Source organism: Grus americana, chromosome 2 (genome assembly GCF_028858705.1).
Source record: "Grus americana isolate bGruAme1 chromosome 2, bGruAme1.mat, whole genome shotgun sequence".
Lineage (NCBI taxonomy): Eukaryota > Metazoa > Chordata > Aves > Gruiformes > Gruidae > Grus > Grus americana.
Genome location: NC_072853.1, coordinates 125,802,579 through 125,823,977, shown reverse-complemented (window position 1 = coordinate 125,823,977; position 21,399 = coordinate 125,802,579). Strand labels below are relative to the sequence as shown.

The following is a 21,399-nucleotide window of genomic DNA, read 5'->3' as shown; positions in this document are numbered from 1 at the left end:
CATTCAGTGAGACTCCTTACACTGGTAAGTGCTACTCAGTGTGTAGACTGCCATATCTGGTCCTTTGTGATAGTGTCTCTCTTACCGAGCCAGAAGACACCCTGGCTTTGGAAAGTCTCCGGTTTCAGCCAGTATCCTACTTCTACAGGAAAAGTTTTCCTACTTGTATCTCCAGAGTATCGGTATCTTTCTCCTACCCTCGCTGCTTTATTTGCCTTTTCCAGATTGCATCTGGAAGACTGCATACAATGTGTATTGGGTCTGGCTGAGATGGAGTTAATTTTCCCCATAGCAGCCCTACAGTGCTGTGCTGTGTACCGGTAGCCAGCAAGGTGTTGGTAACACCCCAGGGTTTTGGCTACTCTGAGCAGTGCCGGCACAGCACCGAGGCTGTCTCTCACCAACATTCCCCTCCTCACCAGCAGGCTGAGGGTGGGCAAGATCTAGGGACGGGACACAGCCAGGGCAGCTGACCCAAACTGACCAAAGGGATATTCCATACCGTATGACGTCTGCTCAGCAATAAAAGCTGAGAGAAAGGAGGAAGGGCAGGCTTTTGTTCTTTATGATGTTTGTGTTCCAGAGCAACTACTACACGTACTGAAGCCCTGCTTCTCCGGAAGTGGATCAATATCACCTGCTGATGGGAAGTAGGGAATAATAGTTTTGTTTTTCCTTTGCTTCAACACACAGCCTTTGCTTTCGCTTTACTAAACTGCCTTTATCTTGACCCACAAGGTTTTTTTCCATCTTACTTTCTCCTCCTTTGTCCTGATGAGAAGGAGTGATAGAGTGGCTTGGTGGACATCTGATGTCCAGCCAGGGTCAAGCCACCACACTATGTCATTATGCTTCATGTATATACACACACTTGGTGTGTTTAGGAGTATGCTAGATGGTCCATAACCATTAATACATCATATGGGATATGTTTTAAGTCTTACATTTGCAATCAGAAGTGCTAGAGTTGCAAGGCCAGAAAACAGGTCTGTAAGCACTGCCGGAGTTCATAGAATCATAGAATGGTTTGTGTTGGAAGGGACCTCAAAGATCATCTAGTTCCAACCCCCCTGCCATGGGCAGGGACACCCTCCACTAGACCAGATATTGCCTAAAGCCCCATCCAACCTGGCCTTGAACACTTCCAGGGATGTGGCATCCACAACTTCTCTCAACAACCTGTTCAAGTACCTCACCACCCTCACGGTAAAGATTTTTTTCCTTGTATCTAATCTAAATCAACCCTCTTGCAGTTTAAAGCCATTACCCCTTGCCCTGTCACTACATGCCCTTGTAAACAGTCCCTCTCCAGCTTTCTTGTAGGCCCTTTTAGGTACTGGAAGGCTGCTATAAGGTCTCCCTTGAGCTTTCCCTTCTCCAGGCTGAACAATCGCAACTCTCTCAGCCTGTCTTCACAGGAGAGGTGCACCAGTCCCTTGATCATCTTCATGGACTTCCTCTGGACTTGCTCCAACAGGTCCATGTCCTTCTCATGTTGAGGGCCCCAGTGCTGGATGCAGTACTCCAGGTGGGGTCTCACAAGAGAGTAGAGGGGGCAGAATCACCTCCCTCAACCTGCTGGTCACACTTCTTTTGATGCAGTCCAGGACATGGTTGGCTTTCTGGGCTGCAAGTGCACACTGCCAGCTCATGTTGAGCTTGTCATCCACCAACACACCCAAGTCCTTCTCCTCAGGGCTGCTTTCAATCCATTCTCCATCCAGCCTGTACTTGTGCTTGGGGTTGCCCCGACTCATGTGCAAGACCTTGCACTTGGCCTTGTTGAACTTCATGAGGTTCGCACAGGCCCACCTCCTCAGCCTGTCAAGGTCCCTCTGGATGGCATCCCTTCCCTCCAGTGTGTCAACTGCATCACACAGCTTGGTGTCGCTGGCAAACTTGCTGAGGGTGCACTCGAACCCACTGTCCACATCACTGACAAAATGTTAAACAGTGCCAGTCCCAATACTGACCCCTGAGGAACACCACTTGTTACTGGTCTCTGCTTGGACATCAAGCCATTGACCACAACTCTTTGGGTGTGACCATCCAGCCAATTCCTTATCCACCGAGTGGTCCATCCATCAAATCCATGTCTCTCCAATTTAGAGACTAGGATGTCGTGTGGGACAGTGTCAAATGCTTTGCACAAGTCCAGGTAGATGACATCAGTTGCTCTTCCCCTATCCACCAACGCTGTAACCCCATTGTAGAAGGCCACCAAATTTGTCAGGCACAATTTGCCCTTAGTGAAGCCATGTTGGCTGTCACCAATCACCTCCTTATTTTCCATGTGCCTGAGCATAGTCTCCAGGAGGATCTGCTCCATGATCTTGCCAGGCACAAAAGTGAGGCTGACCAGCCTGTAGTTCCCTGGGTCTTCCTCTTTTCCCTTTTTAAAAATAGGGGTTATGTTTCTCCTTTTCCAGTCACCAGACTGCCATGACTTCTCAAATATGATGGAGAGTGGCTTAGCAACTTCATCCGCCACTTCCCTCGGGACCCATGAATGCATCTCATCAGGTCCCATGGACTTGTGCACCTTCAGGTTCCTTAGGTGGTCTCAAACCTGATCTTCTCCTACAGTGTGCGGTTCTGCATTCTCCCAGTCCCTGCCTTTGCCTTCTGTGACCTGGGTGGTGTGGCTAGAGCACTTGCTGGGAAAGACTGAGGCAAAAAATGTGTTGAGTACCTCAGCCTTCTCCATATCCTGGGTAACCAGGTCTCCTGTTTCCTTCTGGAGAGGGGCCACATTTTTCCTAGTCTTCCTTTTATCACCAATGTACCTATAGAAGCTTTTCTTGTTGCCCTTGACATCCCTGGCCAGATTTAAATCTGTTTAGTTGCTGTATTGAAGCTGGAAATTGAGGCTACATGCTTACAAAAGTCAGACATAACCCCTCAAGGCTGTGACCCAAAACCTTCTTCCACACTGGCGAGAGCTTCCTCATAGGGATGTCCTGTGTTAAGTGACATGGTAATTCTTACAAATTAGGAACAGCTATAGCTGCACAATTTGGAGATAATCAACATGATACAGAGTAGAATTTAACGTGAAGCAAGCTAGAACATCTTCAGCAGTGAGAAACACTATGTACAGATGAAGTGGCTCCTGATGGGTCTGGAAGCTTTCAGATCAAGCACTGAAAGGAAGTGAAGTTCAGAGCAGACATACTCAAACGGTATGTAACAGGGACCAAGACACTGCATTAGCAAAGAAAATCCATATGCAACTCCTTCACACTTCCCCCTGACGTGACTCTGTGCTGGGCTTAATGCTGCAGGATTGGACCTCATTTTGTGGAAAGAACAAGAGAAGAACTCTGATTTGGCATTTAAATGCTACAGCTCAAGGGCCTGTCCCTGAGAAGTGCTGACCACTTGATTTTTGCTGCAGTCAGTTCTTTTTTTCAACACCCTGTACCCAATGCCCTCTGCAGACCCAGACCCAGATCCTGTCTTAGGGATTTAAGTCAAACATTTTCACCAGGAGCTCGGGCACGGAAGGTACCTGACCTACTCAGAACCATCTCTGAGAAAACCATGAACCACCTTCAGAGCTCAGCAGCTCTATGATTTTATCTGATCCACAAAAAAATGCAACAGACTTTCAGGATTGTACTAGAAATTAACAGAGCATTGGAAACATTCAAAAGTGTCAGAATATTACATAAAAGCACAGTGGAAAGCAGACACAGGAACCACTGAACCAGCTCCTATTGATCCACTTCACTGAAAGTTTTCCTATCACATATAACACTGCTATTAATAAATAAATAGTGAACCCATGATACTATTTGCTCATAAGTACTGTTGTAAGGCAGCAAGCTAAATATGCTCTTACAGTTGTAGGCTGAGGTCATAAAATCAGACTCTGCCACAAAAATCTACAGTGGTACAAAACATTCGAAATCATTGGATCTGAAACATTTCAAGGCCTTTTGGAAAAAATACAGAGTGAAAACCTTCCACTCAGAATTCAGCCCATTTAATCCCATAAACAAAGTTATTCTATTCAGATATGATACCTGAATGTTTCAGTTTAAAAGAAGTGCAACTCCTGCCTTTACACATGATTTTGGAGCGACTGCTGCAGGAGGCTACTGCATTTCTATAGAAATTTCAATGGGATTTTCAGTATGGGTATTTACCAGACAGACTGGCACCTTTTATTTTTACTTGGACTTTTTTCAGCAATTTAAAGTATTGGTTCAAGAAAAGGTTTTCTTGGTATTAGTTTTCTGATACTATAGCATAATATACTGATTGTGAGGCTATAATTTATAAACCTTACAGCATTCTGCAAGTTTTCCATGCAGTGGCAAAATATAAATTGTAGGTGCATTTTGCTTAGTGTTGTTATTATTATTAATAATGATAATAGCAGCATTCAAAATTCATACCATATCAAACACACATGGTGACACTGATAATTCTGTGATTGAGGATTGAGCATGTCTTCCAGGCAATTACCAACACTTCTGCTTTAAAATGGAAACAGTGTTTATAGCCGTAGTTCCATAAAATGGTAAATCTGGTTTTAGGACACTTGACATCAGATTAAAAAAGGTGATAGAAGCACATGACATAAACCACTAAGTTTCCATGAAATAATTTTTCTAGATCAGAGCTCTTCAGTTAAGTCTTGAAAGGTATGTTATTTCAGCAGGCTTTGTTTGATGGGTATCACCTCTTCACACTGCTCTGCAACTGACCTTCCTCGGTCAGCTCAGACCTTTACTCTGTACCTTCCTGACCCTTTTCTGCTCCCAATAATGAATAATGCGTGCCTGGTGTGCCCTTCAATGCTGATACAGGCCTCCAGGTTTTCTCCTTCCCTCGCACATCCACCAGAGCCAGGCCTTCCTTTTTCTGCTACTGAATTGTCCCATCAACTTCAAAGCTGTCAATTCAGCCTGCATCCTTGTGCAGGCTGCTGCTGAGCAGACAGAACGAGGTCCCCACACCAGTCAGCCATGACTGCAAAAGCATCCTTGCCCCCTAGGCTAGAAGGCATCCATGCAAGACCCTACTGCCAAGCAATGTGAGGACCAATTCCATCTGCCTCCAGAAAGCAAACATCACAGCACGGGTACTTGAAGTGGTGCAGCACTAAGGCTCAGCAACTCAGGCAGGCCTCCCTGAAGGCTCAAAAGAGTAACATACTCATGGGCTGCTGGAGTATCCAGCTCCTATAATATAACGTAATTAGTGCAATGAGAGACTAAAGTGCGTTTACTTGATGAAGGAGACAAGAACAAGGAACATACTGTGGAAAGACAGGTGAGCAGTCAGGGAGAGAAGGAAGGAAGCAATGAGAAAAAGACAGCTCCAGCAAGCAGCACTCTAAATTGTAGAAGAACTTAAAGAAAGTGCCTGGGGTCTGAAACCAACCATAGAAAAAAGATTGCTTGGTGACATCTCACGGGGATTACAGAATCACAGTAGGATAGCTCATGCGGCTGGATTGCTGCAACAGATGAACACGGGCTCTTGAGAAGAAACAGGCTGGGAAGGTGAGGAACAGGTGGGTTTCAATATATGCAAAGGGCTAGCAGTAACGCACACTGCTTTGCTTGGAACAAGGTATGATGCAGTCAAGACCTTACGGGTAAGGGTCAGAGAACAGTCCAACACAGGTGACGTTGTGCTAGGTGCCTGCTACAGACCTCCTTATCAAGAAGGGGAAGTAGAAGCTGCCTTCATTCAAAAGCTTGGTACTCACTGGGGACAAGAATCACCCTGATATTTGCAGATAGGGTAATACAACTGGGCACAGGCAATCCAGATTTCTGGTCTGTGTTGATGGCAATTGCTTGATGCAGGTGACTGATGAGTTTTCTGGACTTCCTAAAAATAATAAGTATGGGATGTAAAGGGCAGCCATAAGATTGTGGAGATTAAAATTCTGAGAAGTGAGAAAGAAAAATAGTTCAAATACAAGCTGGCACTTCAGGAGAGCAGAATTCAGCTTGTTCAGGGATCTTCTTGGTAGAATCTCATGGAAGACCGCTGTGAAAGGTAAAGGGAAAGCCTGTGAGAGCTGGCTGATCTTCAAGGACAAACTCCTCAAAGCACAAGACAGCCCATTCCTGCATGCAAGAAGTCAAGTGAGCATGGTGGAAGGCCAGCATGGATGAACAGAGAGCTCCTTACTCCTGAGTTCAAATACAAGAAGGAAGTTTATCAAAGGTATAAGCAGGAGTAAGCTTAGTCTCTCGGCCTCAGCTCCTGTCTCCAGTTATGTCAGATGCTTTGAAGTTTTACAAATTTCTGCAAGCACTACCATGCAGACAGTGAGCTTCCTTCCCTTTCCTCCAAAAAGAACACTCTAGCGGGCTCTAATGAACTTAAGGTATAATTTTGCCTCTAGCTCATGACCATTTATAACTCTTTGGCTTACCAAAGTTCTCACTTGAAAGTTCCATGTCTGGCCTGGAGTTTAGCAGAGTTTCCGGCTGTGATTCCAGTGTTGAGTTTGATAACAACAGGTTATAAACCCTCTCCTCAAGAGGAACATTTGTCCTATCTGCTCTGTCCTGATCCATCCAGACCCTCTTTAGAGCATGCATCAGAAATGCAACACAGATACAACTTTCACCCATATTTCTGTATGGGTGAATATTTCTATAGCTACTGATACATCCATAGTGACAGGTCTCTGTAAACCTATACAGACCCAGCCACAGCTATGTGTCACTTCCTGAACCAACAGGTTTGCAAGACTGGGTCAAGAACAAAGGATTTTTTAAATTATTATTTTTTTTTTAAAGACTGAAGAATTATAGCCCTCTGATCCTGAATGCACTCATCATCTTTTTGAAATGAAACAAAGATATTTGGAAGCCACTTAAACTGGCTACATGACCACCACACAATTCTGCACTCATCTCTCTCGCTCTCCCCGCCCCCCCCAATTACTGTTGGCTGGAGTTTCCAAGTGTCCTGTGAGATGACAGTGAACAAACATGATGTTGCCTATGCAGCACATTATGTACCATGTCTCAATGAGCCAGTTCTTAATAATGACCTTCTAGTTTCTCAAATTACTCTTCATAGCACAATCTGCTACTCACATACTGGATTGTAGCTTTCTCCCACCAGTAAGAGAGATGTTTTCTCATAGGCAAGGTATATTTTACCAGTCGATTCATTTTCTATTACATTTGTCCTAGCTATAGATGTATAGGTCTTAGAAAACAGAAATTGTAATGAGAAGAGGAATAAATAGGGAAGATCTCCCCCAAAGAGTAAAAATACCAGAGGTAATGCTTCCCTACCAACAAAGGCAGCTTGAGGTCTAGTAAAATGGAATTAATGAGCTGTTAAATATCATAAACCAATTTCAGTGATTTTCACTTTTGCAAATTTCCCTTTGAAATCCAGCATTGCAGAATTCAGTTCACAGCTTGGGTTCTTCCAAGTAGCACTGTTGGCCTGTCCACAGTGTTTTACCTTTTTAATATTTTTTTTCAGCTTACAGAGCACCTTCCCTGCAGTTGGGTATTGACTGCTTACAATCTAATCTTGCAAACGCTAGTAAATTTGGTAGTTACTCTAGGAGGTCTCAGGTCTACACAGGGAAGTCTCACAGCAGTATGCGTTATGTTTGGTAGCACTGGCAATATCAGTTTTTTGTTTGAAGTTGCTGATTTTGCCCCCTTAACAGGTAGGAATAGATTTTTATATTTGGCCCTGAATGTTTATTTGTTATTGGGAGGAGAAAGCAGAGGCATCAAAGCAGGTCTTTTCTTAATGTAGTTTACTGTAAATGAAATATACCCAACTACCCACTTTCCTGACCAAATGACACAAATACAACCCCTTCCTGTGGATTCCTTGAGCAAGCTTACTTTACCTGAAGAAATAGTCTTCCAGAGCCTGAGCCAAAAAGTGTTAACTTAATGCGTATCTCCTTGTTCCCAAATTAGCCCCAGGAAACCTGTCCTGAAAGGCAAGTCATTCATTGCAGAGTTAAATCTGGGTGATCATGACTATATGGCAAGGTCACCAGCCTGCACAAGAAAGGTCACACACCCCAAGTCATGTCTGTATTATTGTGTTCTCAGTCACCTCTTCCTTCCTAATCACACCACATTTCTTAAAGCCATAACATAGTGAGTTTGCAATTCTTTCTCAGGGACTTTGGCCTTTCTGGACACTTAGAAGGAACAGAAAGACAGTAATGAAGCATTTATCCCAACAGCCAGGGGAAACACCATTTAATCTGAAGGAGAGAGTTTTGTCTCTTTGAATGATAAAGCTACAATTTCAAAAATTAAGTCAATATAAGCTTACACCAAAGCCAAATCCTGCCTTCTTCCTACAGTCCCTGGGAGGTTGCTTACAACTCCCTTTTCCACCAGTCCTGGCCAGGGAATCCTGCCCACTCCATTGCACTGACTGTGACTCTTGTTGGGTCTTAGTTGAGCCAATTCAACTTGTGAACCCAGCAGAATGTAATTGTCTTTTTCTCCTAGATGTGTTTTCTGTCAAGTCTGTAAAATGAATTGACTCACAGAGCAGTTTGATGAGCCCTGCAGCTGGTATAAGGTAAGAAGTGAACCCACAAGCCAAGCATAAAAACAAAAGGCTAAGGAGGGATAAGAACCTTTCTCTTTTCTCAGCAGTAAGTGGAACCTTAAATCAGCTCAAACCCCCTCCCATAGCTTTGTCCTTCCTCTTCAATAAAGATATACCATAAGACCTGAGATGCTTTGGCCTAGCTATTAACCTCCCTCGCTGTTATAATAGAGGAGACTGAAAGCTTTAGCTGTTAGACAAAAGAGAGAGTTAATCCACTTAGTCTCCATCAGGATGTTTTTTTAGGTGTGGTTATGGCCAATCTTTAAGTCTTTCTATAGAGTGTTTTCATTCTATACTTCAGTGACCTTTAAACATTATGGGCGGCCATTAGCACTTCTCAGCATAACAATATTAATACCAGCATTGAGAACGATGCAAATCAAATCTGATTTAAGTGAATAGGGTGGAGGAACACAATTTGCCGCTGCTTTGGCTCTCCCTGGGACTCCTGATTTGGAGAATACCCCACCAACAAGAAAAGTGATCCGTGTTTTCTTTTTTTTATTTTTTCTTTCAATCTCCAGTCCCTGGGTAGGCTGAGAAAACATCAGAAGGGCGTTGCCTCTCTGTCTTGGATTCTCCGTGATAACCAGAAGCAGGGGACTACAAAGTAAACTATGGTGCAAGCACATGCCCACAGACAGCTGTCATGGGGTACAAGAGGTGCTGTCAACCTGCACTCCACCATACTCCCACAGCTACCTCAATACTGGGATTGTACCCTTGTGGCATCACTACCCGATCAGAAAGTCCCCTCACCATTTTCCAGACAGGGCATTTATACCAAGCTCCTTAAATGCTTTTGGAGACTGGTACCTAAACTGGCCGCAATTTTGGGTACTGACTTCACCATCCAGGCAACAGCTCTTGTGTGCTGTTATGGTGTGTGTGTGGGGAAAATAATCATGAGTCCTGCTGCTGAAACTGATGAAAGCAGTCACCAGCACCCCTGGCAGAATATGTAAGTTTTTCATTCTTACGTTCTGCTCTGTTTCTTCTTTCTGCTCAGTGCCAGCACAAGCATTTCTGCTGCTACACAGTGAACTGAATTATAGAATTGATCTGTAAAAAAAATAACCCAATTCTTCACCTCCAATCCACCACCCTTACTCACTGGCCCATCCTGACAGCAGGCATTTCCAGAAGTTTATTATATACATGTAATTTAAGTAGATCAAGTAGAGAAATATATTGCACATTTGAAACAGAGCTTTACAATGCAGATTTATTTGCTTTTCTGATCATTGCTGGCACAAACTTTAGGAACATTACTCATTCTATAAGTAAAACCAAAGTCATTCAGATATCACAAATTTTGCCATAATTTTTTTTATGGATCAAAGACATTTCCACCCAAAACAAGAAATTCACCTAATCTTTCCTCTCAAATGATCCTGCAAAGGAGTTGCAATGTAAAGGCAGCAGAGCAGAATCTTGCCTTCACTGAAAGAAGTAACAGAAGAGCTGGGTTAATAATAATCTTGAGACATAAACCACAAAGCTGCTGGAAAATAAGCTACTTGATGCATCGGTGAAGACTAGGCTACACAAGTGAGGCTTTGTCTGTCCTATCTGGACTAAGAGATAGGATAAAATTTACCTGCTACTGTGAATAACTCCTGAAAAGTCTTCTTTGTGTTGACATGTCCTCTGAAGTGTCAGTTTAAGAGCTCTCCTTGCTCAAATTATACCTTCATTAGGGCAGGAATATCATGCTCTTATATTCTTACTTGGCATAGGAAGTAAGGAGAGGAAAGTAATAACATTTCTGCTATTGAACTAAGAACAAGCAAGCAAATAACACATTACAAAACAGTTTCTGAAGAAAGATTGTTTCCTTCCTCAAAGGAAATTTGCAACTATGCCAAGCAATTTACGAAGACTGTGTTGCTTTATGGACAAATGAAATTATAACTGTTCCATGAAGTTTAACAATTAGCGCCCTATCTACACTACAAAAACCTAACCCTGCTGTAAGAAAACCAGTGATCATAACAGAACTGACTCCTTTGCCCTCAGTGTATACAATCACAGTACAGAAGAACCCAGTATGAAGTTTCATTACCAAACCTGCAAAAATGATACTACATTACGTTACAGTCACTTTAGTAGTGCCTACTTCAACCATAACAGTTCTATAAACTGTAAAACTGCAGAGCTCATACTTCAGCAGAAGAGAATACGGACTTACGTCGTGGTTTAACCCAACAGGCAGCTAACCAACCACACAGGCGTTCGCTCACCCCTCCCTCAGTGGGACGGGGGAGAGAATCGAAAATGAAAAAAAAAGTAAAACTCATGGGTTCAGATAAAGACAGTTTAATAGGACAGAAAAGGAAAATAATAATAACAACAACGACGATAATAATAAACAAACCAAGTGATGAACAGCAGTTTCTCACCACTCGGCCAACTGCCCCAGTTATATACGGAGCATGACATCATGTGGTATGGAATATCTCTTTGGCCAGTTTGGGTCAGCTGTCCCAGCTTCTTGGGCACCCCCCACCTTCTCGTTAGCAGGCCAGTATGAGAAGCTGAAAAGTCTTTGACTGCTTGGCAACAACTAAAAACATCAGTGTATCAACATTATTCTCATCCTAAATCCAAACCACAGCACTATACCAGCTGCTAGGAAGAAAATTAACTCCATCCCTGCTAAAACCAGGACAACTTATATGGAGCTCCCACTACAGATTTGTTAACTGATGTCCCACTTCACGCATCCTTCCTTCCTTAACAGCCATCAAGCCCCACTAAAAGCTAACTGAACGTTTTCCTTTGGATCTTTCTTTCCATGGAGAACACTCCAGGCAGAAGGAACTCACCTTGCTCTTTGCTTGAGGTTACTGATAAAAGATTGGCTACTTTGAAAAAGCTCTAAAAACATCAGATCAGATTTGGGTCTTAAACACTCAAAGGAAGCCTGACTTTAAACATCTTAGGATGAAGAAGACAGGCTGCTTTTCTAGCTTTAAACATCATCATGTGAATTCAAGTATTCATTGCTTGAATTAATTTAGTGGTATAAGCCAAAAGGTGGTATGTATTAGGAAAATGCACCTGTTCAATGCCTTCCCCAAAAGCCAGGAAGTGAGGGGAAAAGCAATCAGTCTGGTTTTAGTACTGTTACAGGAACCACAACTAGAGCCTTGTCCCATCCATCTTCTCAGACCGTGTGTTGAGGGACAGTGGTCAGAATAAGTAGGTCCCTTTATAGCAATGGCTAACCTATTTCTTTCATGATCAAAGGGGATTATCACTACATGCAGGGAAGAAAAGCTGCCTGATACCATTTCACCCAATGCACTACAGTACTGAAAGGCAGTCTAAGACCATGGCAATGAGGGCCAGAAAGAAACCAGCTGATGGGAAGTTGGGCAATCACTGCTTTGCTGATAAATATTATCAGCAAGAAATCAGTTCCCTGCTGTGGAGGGAAACTAAATGGCATACAACAGACAGAAGACTAAATTTTGCTCACAAGCCTGGGACTGAGCTGATGCTCAAAGCCCAGGTGGGAGAAGGACTCTTCCTCCAGACACACAGGCCTCCTGCACCTGATTAGCACCACTCACCATTACTACCACCTGTAGGCAGGCAGTTACCCCCTAAGTAAAGTTAGGCCTTTATTTATTATTATCTCCAGGGTCAGGACTGGAGATTTACTTCCTTCCCACTCAGCACTCCCTGTGTTAACACAGTCCTTCAGGCAGGCAAACCATCCAGCATTCCATCTCTCCTTTATTTCCTCTTCTTCTCCTGCATTTTATTTGACTCCAAAATGAAAAGGGGGGGAAGAGGGCTGCAGGTTAGAGGAAAGCCTGCAGAGGATTCCTCCTCCCCAGATTAGGATTTAATTGTATTCCTAGTGAGTCCCTTCTGGTTGCGCTCAGTCTTTCAGATGAATGTTTCATCAATATGATTAGGATCACATCCCTCAGTCTCGTCTATTTACACAATCGGTTGTGACAGCTCAGAGTATAGTACTCCCTAAAGGAAATATTAGATACCACCCTATCATTTTATTCAAATCATATTTTGCACTCCGCACTTTCAGCCTAATGTCATTCTCCCCTGGATTACATATTTGTGATATCCAGCAAGTACTAAAATCCTTCCAATAAGGATTAGATTAATATTTATATTAGCCATACTCATATTATTATGAACAGGGCTATGGAGATTTTGAGAGGAGTGGGCTACAGATACTTCAAGTGGCTGGGGAATGGGCTTGTATGTAAAAAAAAAAAAATGTGGGGGGATAATAATAATAATAATACCACCCACCACCACCGATGGTGTCAAAACCCAATTTCATGAGGTGGATGGGTGCGAGGGAAGTGTCGGCAAACTCCTTGTCCTTCGCCTCAACCCCCTCGGCGCCATTTTCTCCCCAGGGCCGCCCACCGCCGGCTCCCCAGGCACCCCCAGCCGGTAGTCTCGACGGGAACGAGCATTTCTGATGCGTAACGGTACCGCGGGAGCCATCGGGGGCCTATTCCCGCTTCGACTGCCGCCGCCTTCCCCTCGGGGCCACGCTGAGGCAGCCCTGAGGAGAGCACGGCGGCTGATGGAGGACTGTAAAAATAACCCTTCCCGGGAAACCACCCTCCCTTAACGCCGCGCTGTCCACAGAGAGGAGGTGGAAACAAACGAGCAGGTGGTGAAAAAGCAGCGTTGAAGAAGGTGGGAGCAAAAATTCAGACCGAAAGTAAAACCCCATAGCATTACTCTAAAACACACCGAAAAATACCTGCTCCTTCCTTCCCCGGAGCGCTGTAGACCGCCGCCCCGGAGAAACAGCTCTTTCTCCCCAGGGGATCAGGGAGACGCGGTCGGAAGGAGAAGTGTTTGGGGGTCGTTTCGTTTCCCCCCCCGGGTGTGAAGCACTGGCGACACGATTTCGGTCGAGCAGCGAGGGACGAAGTTTCGTTGGAAAAAAAAATCAGACGGTTGCTGCCGACGTGCCGCTGCAAAGAGCACAAGCGGGACAGGCGATGAGCTATCTGGTCTGCTTTAACGAAAAAAGCCCCAAAACCAGAAAACAAAGTCTTTGCTGAAGCGTGGAGACGTGCCCGTCTCCTCCACAGCTATTGACCCGCTGGGCGTCCATGCTATTAAAACCAAATAAATGCTACGCACGCATAGCAGGGAACCGCTCCCTCGGCTCAGTGAGGAAATAGCCCAGAAAATTTCTAATTCGCGGGGAACGGCCTCAAATGGTTACACCAGTGTATCCCAGTATCATGGGGCCCGCGGGTCGAGCGGGGCGCGGGAGGAAGAAGGAGAGGAGCCCCCGGGGCAGGCAGAGCCGCCGGCGTCTTTGCCCGCACGGAGCGAAGCAGAAGCGGGCGGATTCCAGCCAACAGCGCGGATTTTCCTTAACCGAGAACTCAGTTTTACAGTTTCACCGTTCGCCTCTCACTGCGCAGCACCGCAACGGTGTAAACAACCATTATTTATTTTTTTCTCTAGACTCTGCCTGCCTTCCATCCCCGTTTACAAAGTCGCACGCAGTTTTCATGCGAGAGCTACCGAAATCGCAGGGACGGGGCCGACGGGCGCCTTTCCTTAACAGCGTTTTCTGCTCACAAGCTGCGAGGCGAAGGTACCGCGTTTCCCGACACACGCCCGCCTTGCCCGCGGGTATCGGTGGAGCTGCTGTGGAGGAAGGGGCCATCATCCTCAAGGACGCCCCCTCCCTCCAAACCCGCGATAAAAAGCCCGCCGAGGGTAGGAGGGGCTCTCCGCCCGGAGCCGGCTGTTTGTCTCGGTAAATCACATTACGAAGCAAAGTGCAAGGGTAGTTAACTTTATCTTCTGTTAATGTAAACAAATAAGAAGCATTCAGTTCCTTGATCTTTATTTAAATATAGAGTTGTTTATCAGTGTCATCCTATGAAGATTAATTAGATACCTTTATTCACAATTTGGCGTCTGACACCCCATTTTAGGAATGCATTATAATCACAAGGTGTTAATTGGGGCCAGCCAGGCACTTATGTTTCTATTAAACAGTGTGAGGACTTTTCACAAGTATTAAGTTCTTTTTAACTGTGCGGTGCAAAAATATACAGCTTTTAATAACACACCACGGCAGAATCGCGCTCCTGAGCGCTGGATCATCGATGTTTGCAGCCCGGGAAGGGCGGGCGAGGTGCGGCCGGCATACCACCGCACCCCCGGCTGGAAAAGAGGGACAGCTTGCCTTTCCAGGGGGCTTTACCGGGAACGGATATCCCCTACTTAGGTGAAAAAAAATAAAAAAGGAAAAAGAAAGAAAAAGAATATTCCGTCCCTTGTCGCTTAAAAAATACTGCGAGTCCTCTTCTGTCCCAAATCGTATGTGACTCCTTGTGCAGGAGGGAAGCTGCTGGGACAACGATTTGTTTCGCTTGCCAACGCGCCGATCCGGAGCCCCGCACTGAGAGGCAAAGAGCTGATCGAAATCTCTTCGGAAATCCACCGCTCTCCGCTCCGGAGGTGGGGAGCTGCTGCCAGTACCCCCCGATCGCGTTACCTCCTTCGAGGAGGGCCCCGGCCTGAGCCTCTGGTTTATTTTGTTTGCAGCCGGGCATCGCTAACAGTTTAATCCCATTACTGCCTGCATATCAAGAAAAGTCCTGCTGCCGCGGGAACCGGGATTCAATTGCTTTGCCAGGAGGGGCTTTCTCCCCAGATAAGCGGGCAGGGGAATTTCTTACCGTGTTCCGGGAAACGGAGGGGGCAGGCAGGGGCGGCTCAGCTGCTGTTAGGGGAGGCGAGCAGAGTTCACAAGTCGGTCCACGGGACAAGGGCTGAACTCACACCTCGCCTCCCACAACCCCGCGCGGGGGAAGCAGTGGTAGGGGAAAAAGAGGTACCGTTGGATTTTGGAGCAAGCCAGAGGCTCAGAGTTTAGGGAGGATGCACAGGAGAGCTGGAGCAAACTACAAGAAAATATAATTTTTAAAAAATAACAGGTGGCAGCATCTAGATGAGCACAGTGCAAGGGATAAAGCAGCAAGGAGAAACTTTGCAAGATATGTTAGAGACATCTCAGCCCCCATTCCTTAGCAATACAGCACCTCAAGGATTGGGCTCCCTCCCCCCAGCCGGGACAGGCAACAAAGAAAAGGCAGAGAGCCACCCCACTCTTATCCCTGGCACCACCACATTTATTAAAAATTACTGCTATGTACATAGAAAAAGAAAACAGAACCAAGTTTTGTTGGGAGAAGTTTGTGTGCCAGTGCTCTAGGGTCGATCAGTTTAAAATGGCTGAAACAATAGGCAAGGAGTGGGTAAGTTACATCACTTCCAGTTTTGTACAGGGCAGCTGAAAAAGTCACTTTACATACATGTAAATAGAAATCTGTTCATGTTTTTCACAATGCTCCATATGCTAAGTTTGATTAACAAGAAAAATGCCTTTTGAACTTCAAAGCACCACCAGAGTCCTTCTGACTGAACAGCTATAGGTCAACTATTTATACATTATTCCACAATATTCTACAGTGTACCTAGACAAAACACAACTGTACACTTCATTTTTGGCCACCTCAATAAAGGTTAGGCTTTTGGGATGGAGGCATGGGTTTTTTTAATGCAAGTTCTAAACTAAGAAGAGTCAGATTTGGTCATTGTAACCCCATCATTAGCAACAAGACCTTCAAGTCAAAATCCTGCCTAGCAAGCAGGCCTCATTTTGGCCATCTTCTGCCAAAGAAAGCCTTAGCTGAGCCATATCCAACTCAGCCAGTGGTGCTACAGACAAAGGTTGGACAAGCCAGCTCAGTCTCAAGCAGAACATAGCATTTGTGCAGCTCCCTGCAACCGAGCCCCCTTTTATCTGAGGGGCAGGCAGGGAAGAAAGTTAAATTTGGGATCCTACCCCTCTATTTCCTTGCTCAGGAGTGCATAGATTTGATCAGGCCTCTGAGCCAAGCCCAACTGTACACTTTAGTGTCTCTAATAAATAAGCCACATTGTAAAAATCTAGACTCCTGCTTACAGCTTCCACATGTGGTTCCTTCTAGAAAAGGGGAAGAATTATACCATAGTTTGCTCTTTCCCTACTTCATTACCTGCAGTCAAAAAGCTTTGGCACCTTCTTTAGAATTGCACACAACAATTCAAGGTGGAAGGCAAGAGTCTTTTTAGCAATTGTAATGCAAAAAAACCAAGGCCACCCTGAAAAAAATTAGCCAATTGGAATAAAAGGATGCTTTAAGAACTAGTATAGAATGCATAGTAGCCCATGCCTTTTGAAGTGTCTTTGTTATAGTCCTCAGCGTTAATGTCCTCACATTTCATAGTTGGGGAATTTTCATTGCTGGAAGTGCTAGGGGAGAGCCGTCTTCTCTTACAAGCACCTGTGTAGACCCCAGAATCATTTGAATCTAGAGACTTTATGGAGGGTGGAGTCTCTATCCAGGATGAGCCGATTTCTTCTTTCACCTTCTCCTTGGAAAGCTGGTCTTCAGAGAAGCCTGGAGGACTTGTTCTGGAGGTCCAAGGTAATCCTGTTGTCATTTTTCTCTGGTAAGAGCCCCTGCTGCCCCAGCCTGCCATGGATGGAAATGTCGGGTCAGGGTAGTACCCCAGAGCATGAGATGTCTGAATGGGGAGGGATTTAATGCTGTAAGGGAGCAAGGTGCTAGGAGAATACTCCGTCTCGTAGGAGTTCATGTCCAGTTTGTTGGCACTGGGCTGCTGCACAGGTGTAACAAACCACCGCTGAGGAGGGCTGGCCACCTCTTCGCTCTGCTGCGGGGAGAGCAAGCCATTTGTCTGAGGGACGGTTCTCTCACCATTGTAAAACCTAGCTGGGGGCAGGTTGTTGACAAACTGTTCTTGGAAGAATGGTTGCACACTGTATCGGGCACCAGGGACGATCTGGTGGGATCTAGGAGAATCCGTGGGAGATGGAGTTAATCTGTCATTTTCTGAAGCTGTGTACATGCTACAATATAAAAGAGAAATACTGAGCATTGTTCTGATAGACAAAACAAAACACACAAATTGGAAGAAACCAAATTATTTCTTTATTATAATTACAACTAGGTTTAACTGGATGGATGTTCATTTTTATCCAGCTTAGGAGTTCAGTTTGATTTTCCTAGAGGAGTAGGAAATTTATAGTATCACTGCTACAAGTATACATTGTCATATCAGCCAAGCCATTTTAAGTGAGGTGCAGCACCTTCCTCCCAGAAGCTATACTTGTATACATACAGTTCCAGCTTTCCAAAGACCATCTGATGCTACAAAGTGAGCATTAGGCAAGTCTTCTGCTGACAATTTGAAGAAGCTGCCTCATTGGTGGTGATACTTGATACACTACTGCTAATCTGCAGGCCAGCTAGGTTATGCCAGTACAAATTTTCTACTGAAATTCAGAAGCCTGCTGGAAGAGAAGTCATCAAGAAATACAGCAACTATGCAAACAGACATTTAAGGTCTTTGAAAGGAACACAGCAGCTAGCAAAGCTGCCAGTAGAAGTATTACTACTTCTGAATAACTGAAGTAGTATCTAAAAAACTAACTCTTCCATGCACATTTCAGACCAGAATCATGCCTCCTAGACAGAGACAGCTGCAAGAGACAGAAGTGTACTTACGAGTCATAGTTGTCTCTGAAGCCTTTTGCAAAAGGATTATGGTCAATTTTGAGCTGGGTAATCTAAAAGTAAAAGCAGAATACAGCAAGATGAGATGTTGAACCCACAAGACAATTTTATTGTTAATTGTCATTTTACACATCCATGCTTACATCAGTGTTTTGATATGCTGTAACTGCTATGAACTGCGTTTCAGGGAAAATAAATGTTTGAGTCTTTGAGGAATCATTCAGATCTTCAACACCATCTTCAGTCACTTCCACAATATGAAGCCGGGGCTGGTACTTGTGTAGAGATTGCAGCACTATCATCTAAAAGAAACCATGGAAGAGACAAGATCTTTAGACAAACTGCATCAAACATTAAAATATTTTATAACCTGACATTTTCTTCCTGTAAATTGCCATCTTTTGACTCGGGAATAGATCAGTTTTAAAGTGTTAACAGGAGATGATTCACAGCTTGTAGCCCTGTTTCACTAGGTTACTAATATGCCTAAGTCTAAGGCAGGAAGTCAAGAGCTATCAGATACACTCCCACTTTTTGAGCAACTCCGGAGATACATTGAAAACAAAGAAATTCACACATCTAATTTCTGACATTTCTAATTGTCTTCATAAGGAGAAACAAAGAAAACAACACCTACGATCTAATTCAAGAAGGGAACAAGTCACAACAGCGATCTAGCAGCTCGATTAAATGCTCTAGAGCCCCAAAAACCCAGGAGCCACCAAGCCCGCCCCCCCCCCCCCGTTTACCTGCGCGTTGTTGTTGTTAGCACCTTTATTGTTCGTTAGCTTCAGTTTCCCAAAAGAAATCTCCTGCCTCATCCAGTGAGCCCCGGTGTTGGGCGACTCGGGGTGAACGTACACCTTGTTGCCTGGGGAAGATAAGCCAGTAAAGCGCCTGCCGGGCACAAGCGCTTTCTTCCACCGCCGGCAGCTCGGAGCAGCGGGGCAGGGCGGGAGGGGGCAGCGCCCGGGCAGCCCCTCGGGTGCCCCGATGTCCCCTCGCCCACACAGCCTCATACACCGCGGCATGAAAAAAAAGTGGCAAGACGCCCTTAAAAGCGTCGCTCTGTCCACGGCGGGATGCGGGGGTGGGGAAGACCCTGCAGAGGAGGGCGAAGCGGGAACCCTTTCTGAGAAGCCGACCCGCGCGGAAAGGCGGCGGTGAGACCCCGGGGACCTCGCACCTACCTTGCATATTGTTGTCGGCTTTGCCGCAAGTCACCCACTTGCCCCCCTGGAAACGCCAGTGATTGGGGTCCGCCAACACCACCTCCACGAAGACGTTGTAGTGGGCCGTGGGGTTGAGGCCGGTGATGTTAAAGCTCAGGAAAGGAAACATCCTCCTGTGGAGGAAAAGCACACAGTATGCGAGACGGGCCGGGGAAAGAGCTGCGGGCTCCGGCGGCAGCTGGAGGCGGCCGCAGGGTGCCCCGTCTGTCCTGGCACCGAGAAGACCAAGGAGGCAAGCGGCGAGCCCCAACCGACCCCTGCCTGATCTCCCGGTCGCCTAGTGCGGGGGAAATTGGGAGGGCCGCTTTTCGGGGAAAGCGTCCCTGGGCCGGAGGCATCACCGACGGTGAGAGCGCGCACCTCCTTCCCGGGGAGAGCAGGCAGCACGGAGCGAACCCGGGGGATCCCCTCTCCACTACCCTCCGTTTCGGCCCACCCCCTGCCCGCTTACCGGCCCTGCTTGGTGATGATCATCTCCGTCTGGTGCCGGTGGAACTTGAGCCAGAGGGGCCGGTTGCAGAGGAAGACCTGCGCCCGCAGACCTGGGCCGGCCGCGGGCACTCCCAGCGCCCCTAGCCCGCCGCAGGAGCCCGACGCCGCCGGGTAGGGGCCGTAGAGGGTTCCGCCGGCCGCCGCCTGCCCGTACTGGTACCCGCCGCCGCCGCCAAACTGCGCCCGACCGCCGGGCGAGCACACGGCGCCCGCGAAGCCGCCCGGTGACAGCACCGAGCCGTAGGGGTAGCGCGGCCCGCCGGGCGGCTGGTAGACGGCGCCGTGCTGCGCCGCCGGCGGGTAGGGGAAGAGGGCGCAAGGCCCCCCCAGTTCGGCCCCGGGTGGCCCGGGTGACTGCAGGTAGTAGCGCTCGGGGCTGAGGCTGTCCATGGAGTAGCGGGCGGTGGCGGCCGGGAGCAGCTCCTCCTCCCCGCAGGGGGTGGCCTTGCGGCCGTCCGGCTTGGGGGCGGCGAAGGGCGGCTCGCCTGCCTCCGCCTCACCCAGCATGGCGGGGGCCGCCCCGAACTTCTTTGGCGTCTTGTCCAGGTCGAGGTGCGGCGGCGAGCCCGCCCGGGGCGGCCCACGGGACCCGCCGCCAGCGCCCGCCCCGGCTCCTGCTCCGGCCCCGCCGCCGCGCCCGCCGCCCTCCAGCGGGTAGAAGGGGGCGCCTGGCAGGGGCCCCCCCGCCGCCGCCAGCAGCGGCTCGCCCAGCTGCATCCTCTGTGGGCCGTGCGGCAGAGCGCCCACACGATCCGGTACGAACCCCGACCCGCGGCCGCGCAGCGCTGCGGCTAGGCTCCGCCGAGGCGATTTATACCGGCGCGCCCGGCTCCTCGGGCCGCCGGGGAGGGGCTTGCGCCGGGCTGTCTCATCACCGCCCTCCACCCCCGCCGGCCCATTGGCTGGACCGCGTGACACTAATTTAATTAGACAGCTACTAATTGGAACAAGTCACCTGTGACTCTGGTGTGTGTCCCCCCTCCGCAGCCCCCCTTCCCGCAGCCGGCTACCGGAGGGGCTCCGGCCCGCCCCATGCCCCCACGCCGCTCGGAGTGAGGGGACCGCCCGCATCACCCGCGGTGGCCGCAGTGGAGGGCCCGACTTCCCTCCCCCAGAAAAAGACCTTTTGACTAGGTGGCACCGTCCTCCCAGACGCACAGCCGCTCGGGCACGTAGTGGAGGATCCGCGGCGGGAAGAGAGGGATGGGGACGAAAGGAAAAGCGGGGGCAGAGCCGGTCCCAGCACCGGCACCCAACAGGGAGGAAAGGGCGGCGATCCGCCGGGCCGCTGAGACGGGGCGGGTGACACTAGCCCCTGCCACCCCCCCGCTGGCCGTCTCGTCGTTCAAACAATTCGGCTTGTGCCTCAGCTGAGCCCAACAGCCGCCTTCTCCCCCCCCCCCCTCCGCTCCCCGGGCAGCATCGTTATCATGGGGGTGACACGTTTCACCTTATCAGGGAAGCCTCTGTGGGAA

The 21,399-nt window shown here is 47.5% G+C and overlaps 1 protein-coding gene across 1 annotated transcript; it reads right to left on the bottom strand.

The window, feature by feature from the left end:
- Positions 1 to 15,739: 15,739 nt before the first annotated feature.
- Positions 15,740 to 20,674, bottom strand: EOMES (eomesodermin). The gene is made up of 6 exons (XM_054816501.1): positions 19,884 to 20,674; positions 19,391 to 19,545; positions 18,950 to 19,071; positions 18,344 to 18,502; positions 18,192 to 18,253; positions 15,740 to 17,533 (listed from the first exon to the last, which is right to left on the bottom strand). The coding sequence occupies exons 1-6, from the start codon at positions 20,639 to 20,641 to the stop codon at positions 16,798 to 16,800; spliced, it is 1,992 nt and encodes a 663-aa protein (XP_054672476.1). The 5' UTR covers positions 20,642 to 20,674; the 3' UTR covers positions 15,740 to 16,797.
- Between the last annotated feature and the right edge of the window lie 725 nt (positions 20,675 to 21,399).

Excerpts from the sequence above, each read along its gene's own strand:
- EOMES (XM_054816501.1), bottom strand. The coding sequence starts at position 20,641 with ATGCAGCTGGGCGAGCCGCTGCTGGCGGCGGCGGGGGGGCCCCTGCCA. Across the intron at positions 19,546-19,883 it reads ATCATCACCAAGCAGGGCCG|GAGGATGTTTCCTTTCCTGA; the intron begins GTAAGCGGGCAG and ends TTTCCTCCACAG. Across the intron at positions 18,503-18,949 it reads CTAACAACAACAACGCGCAG|ATGATAGTGCTGCAATCTCT; the intron begins GTAAACGGGGGG and ends GGTTTCTTTTAG.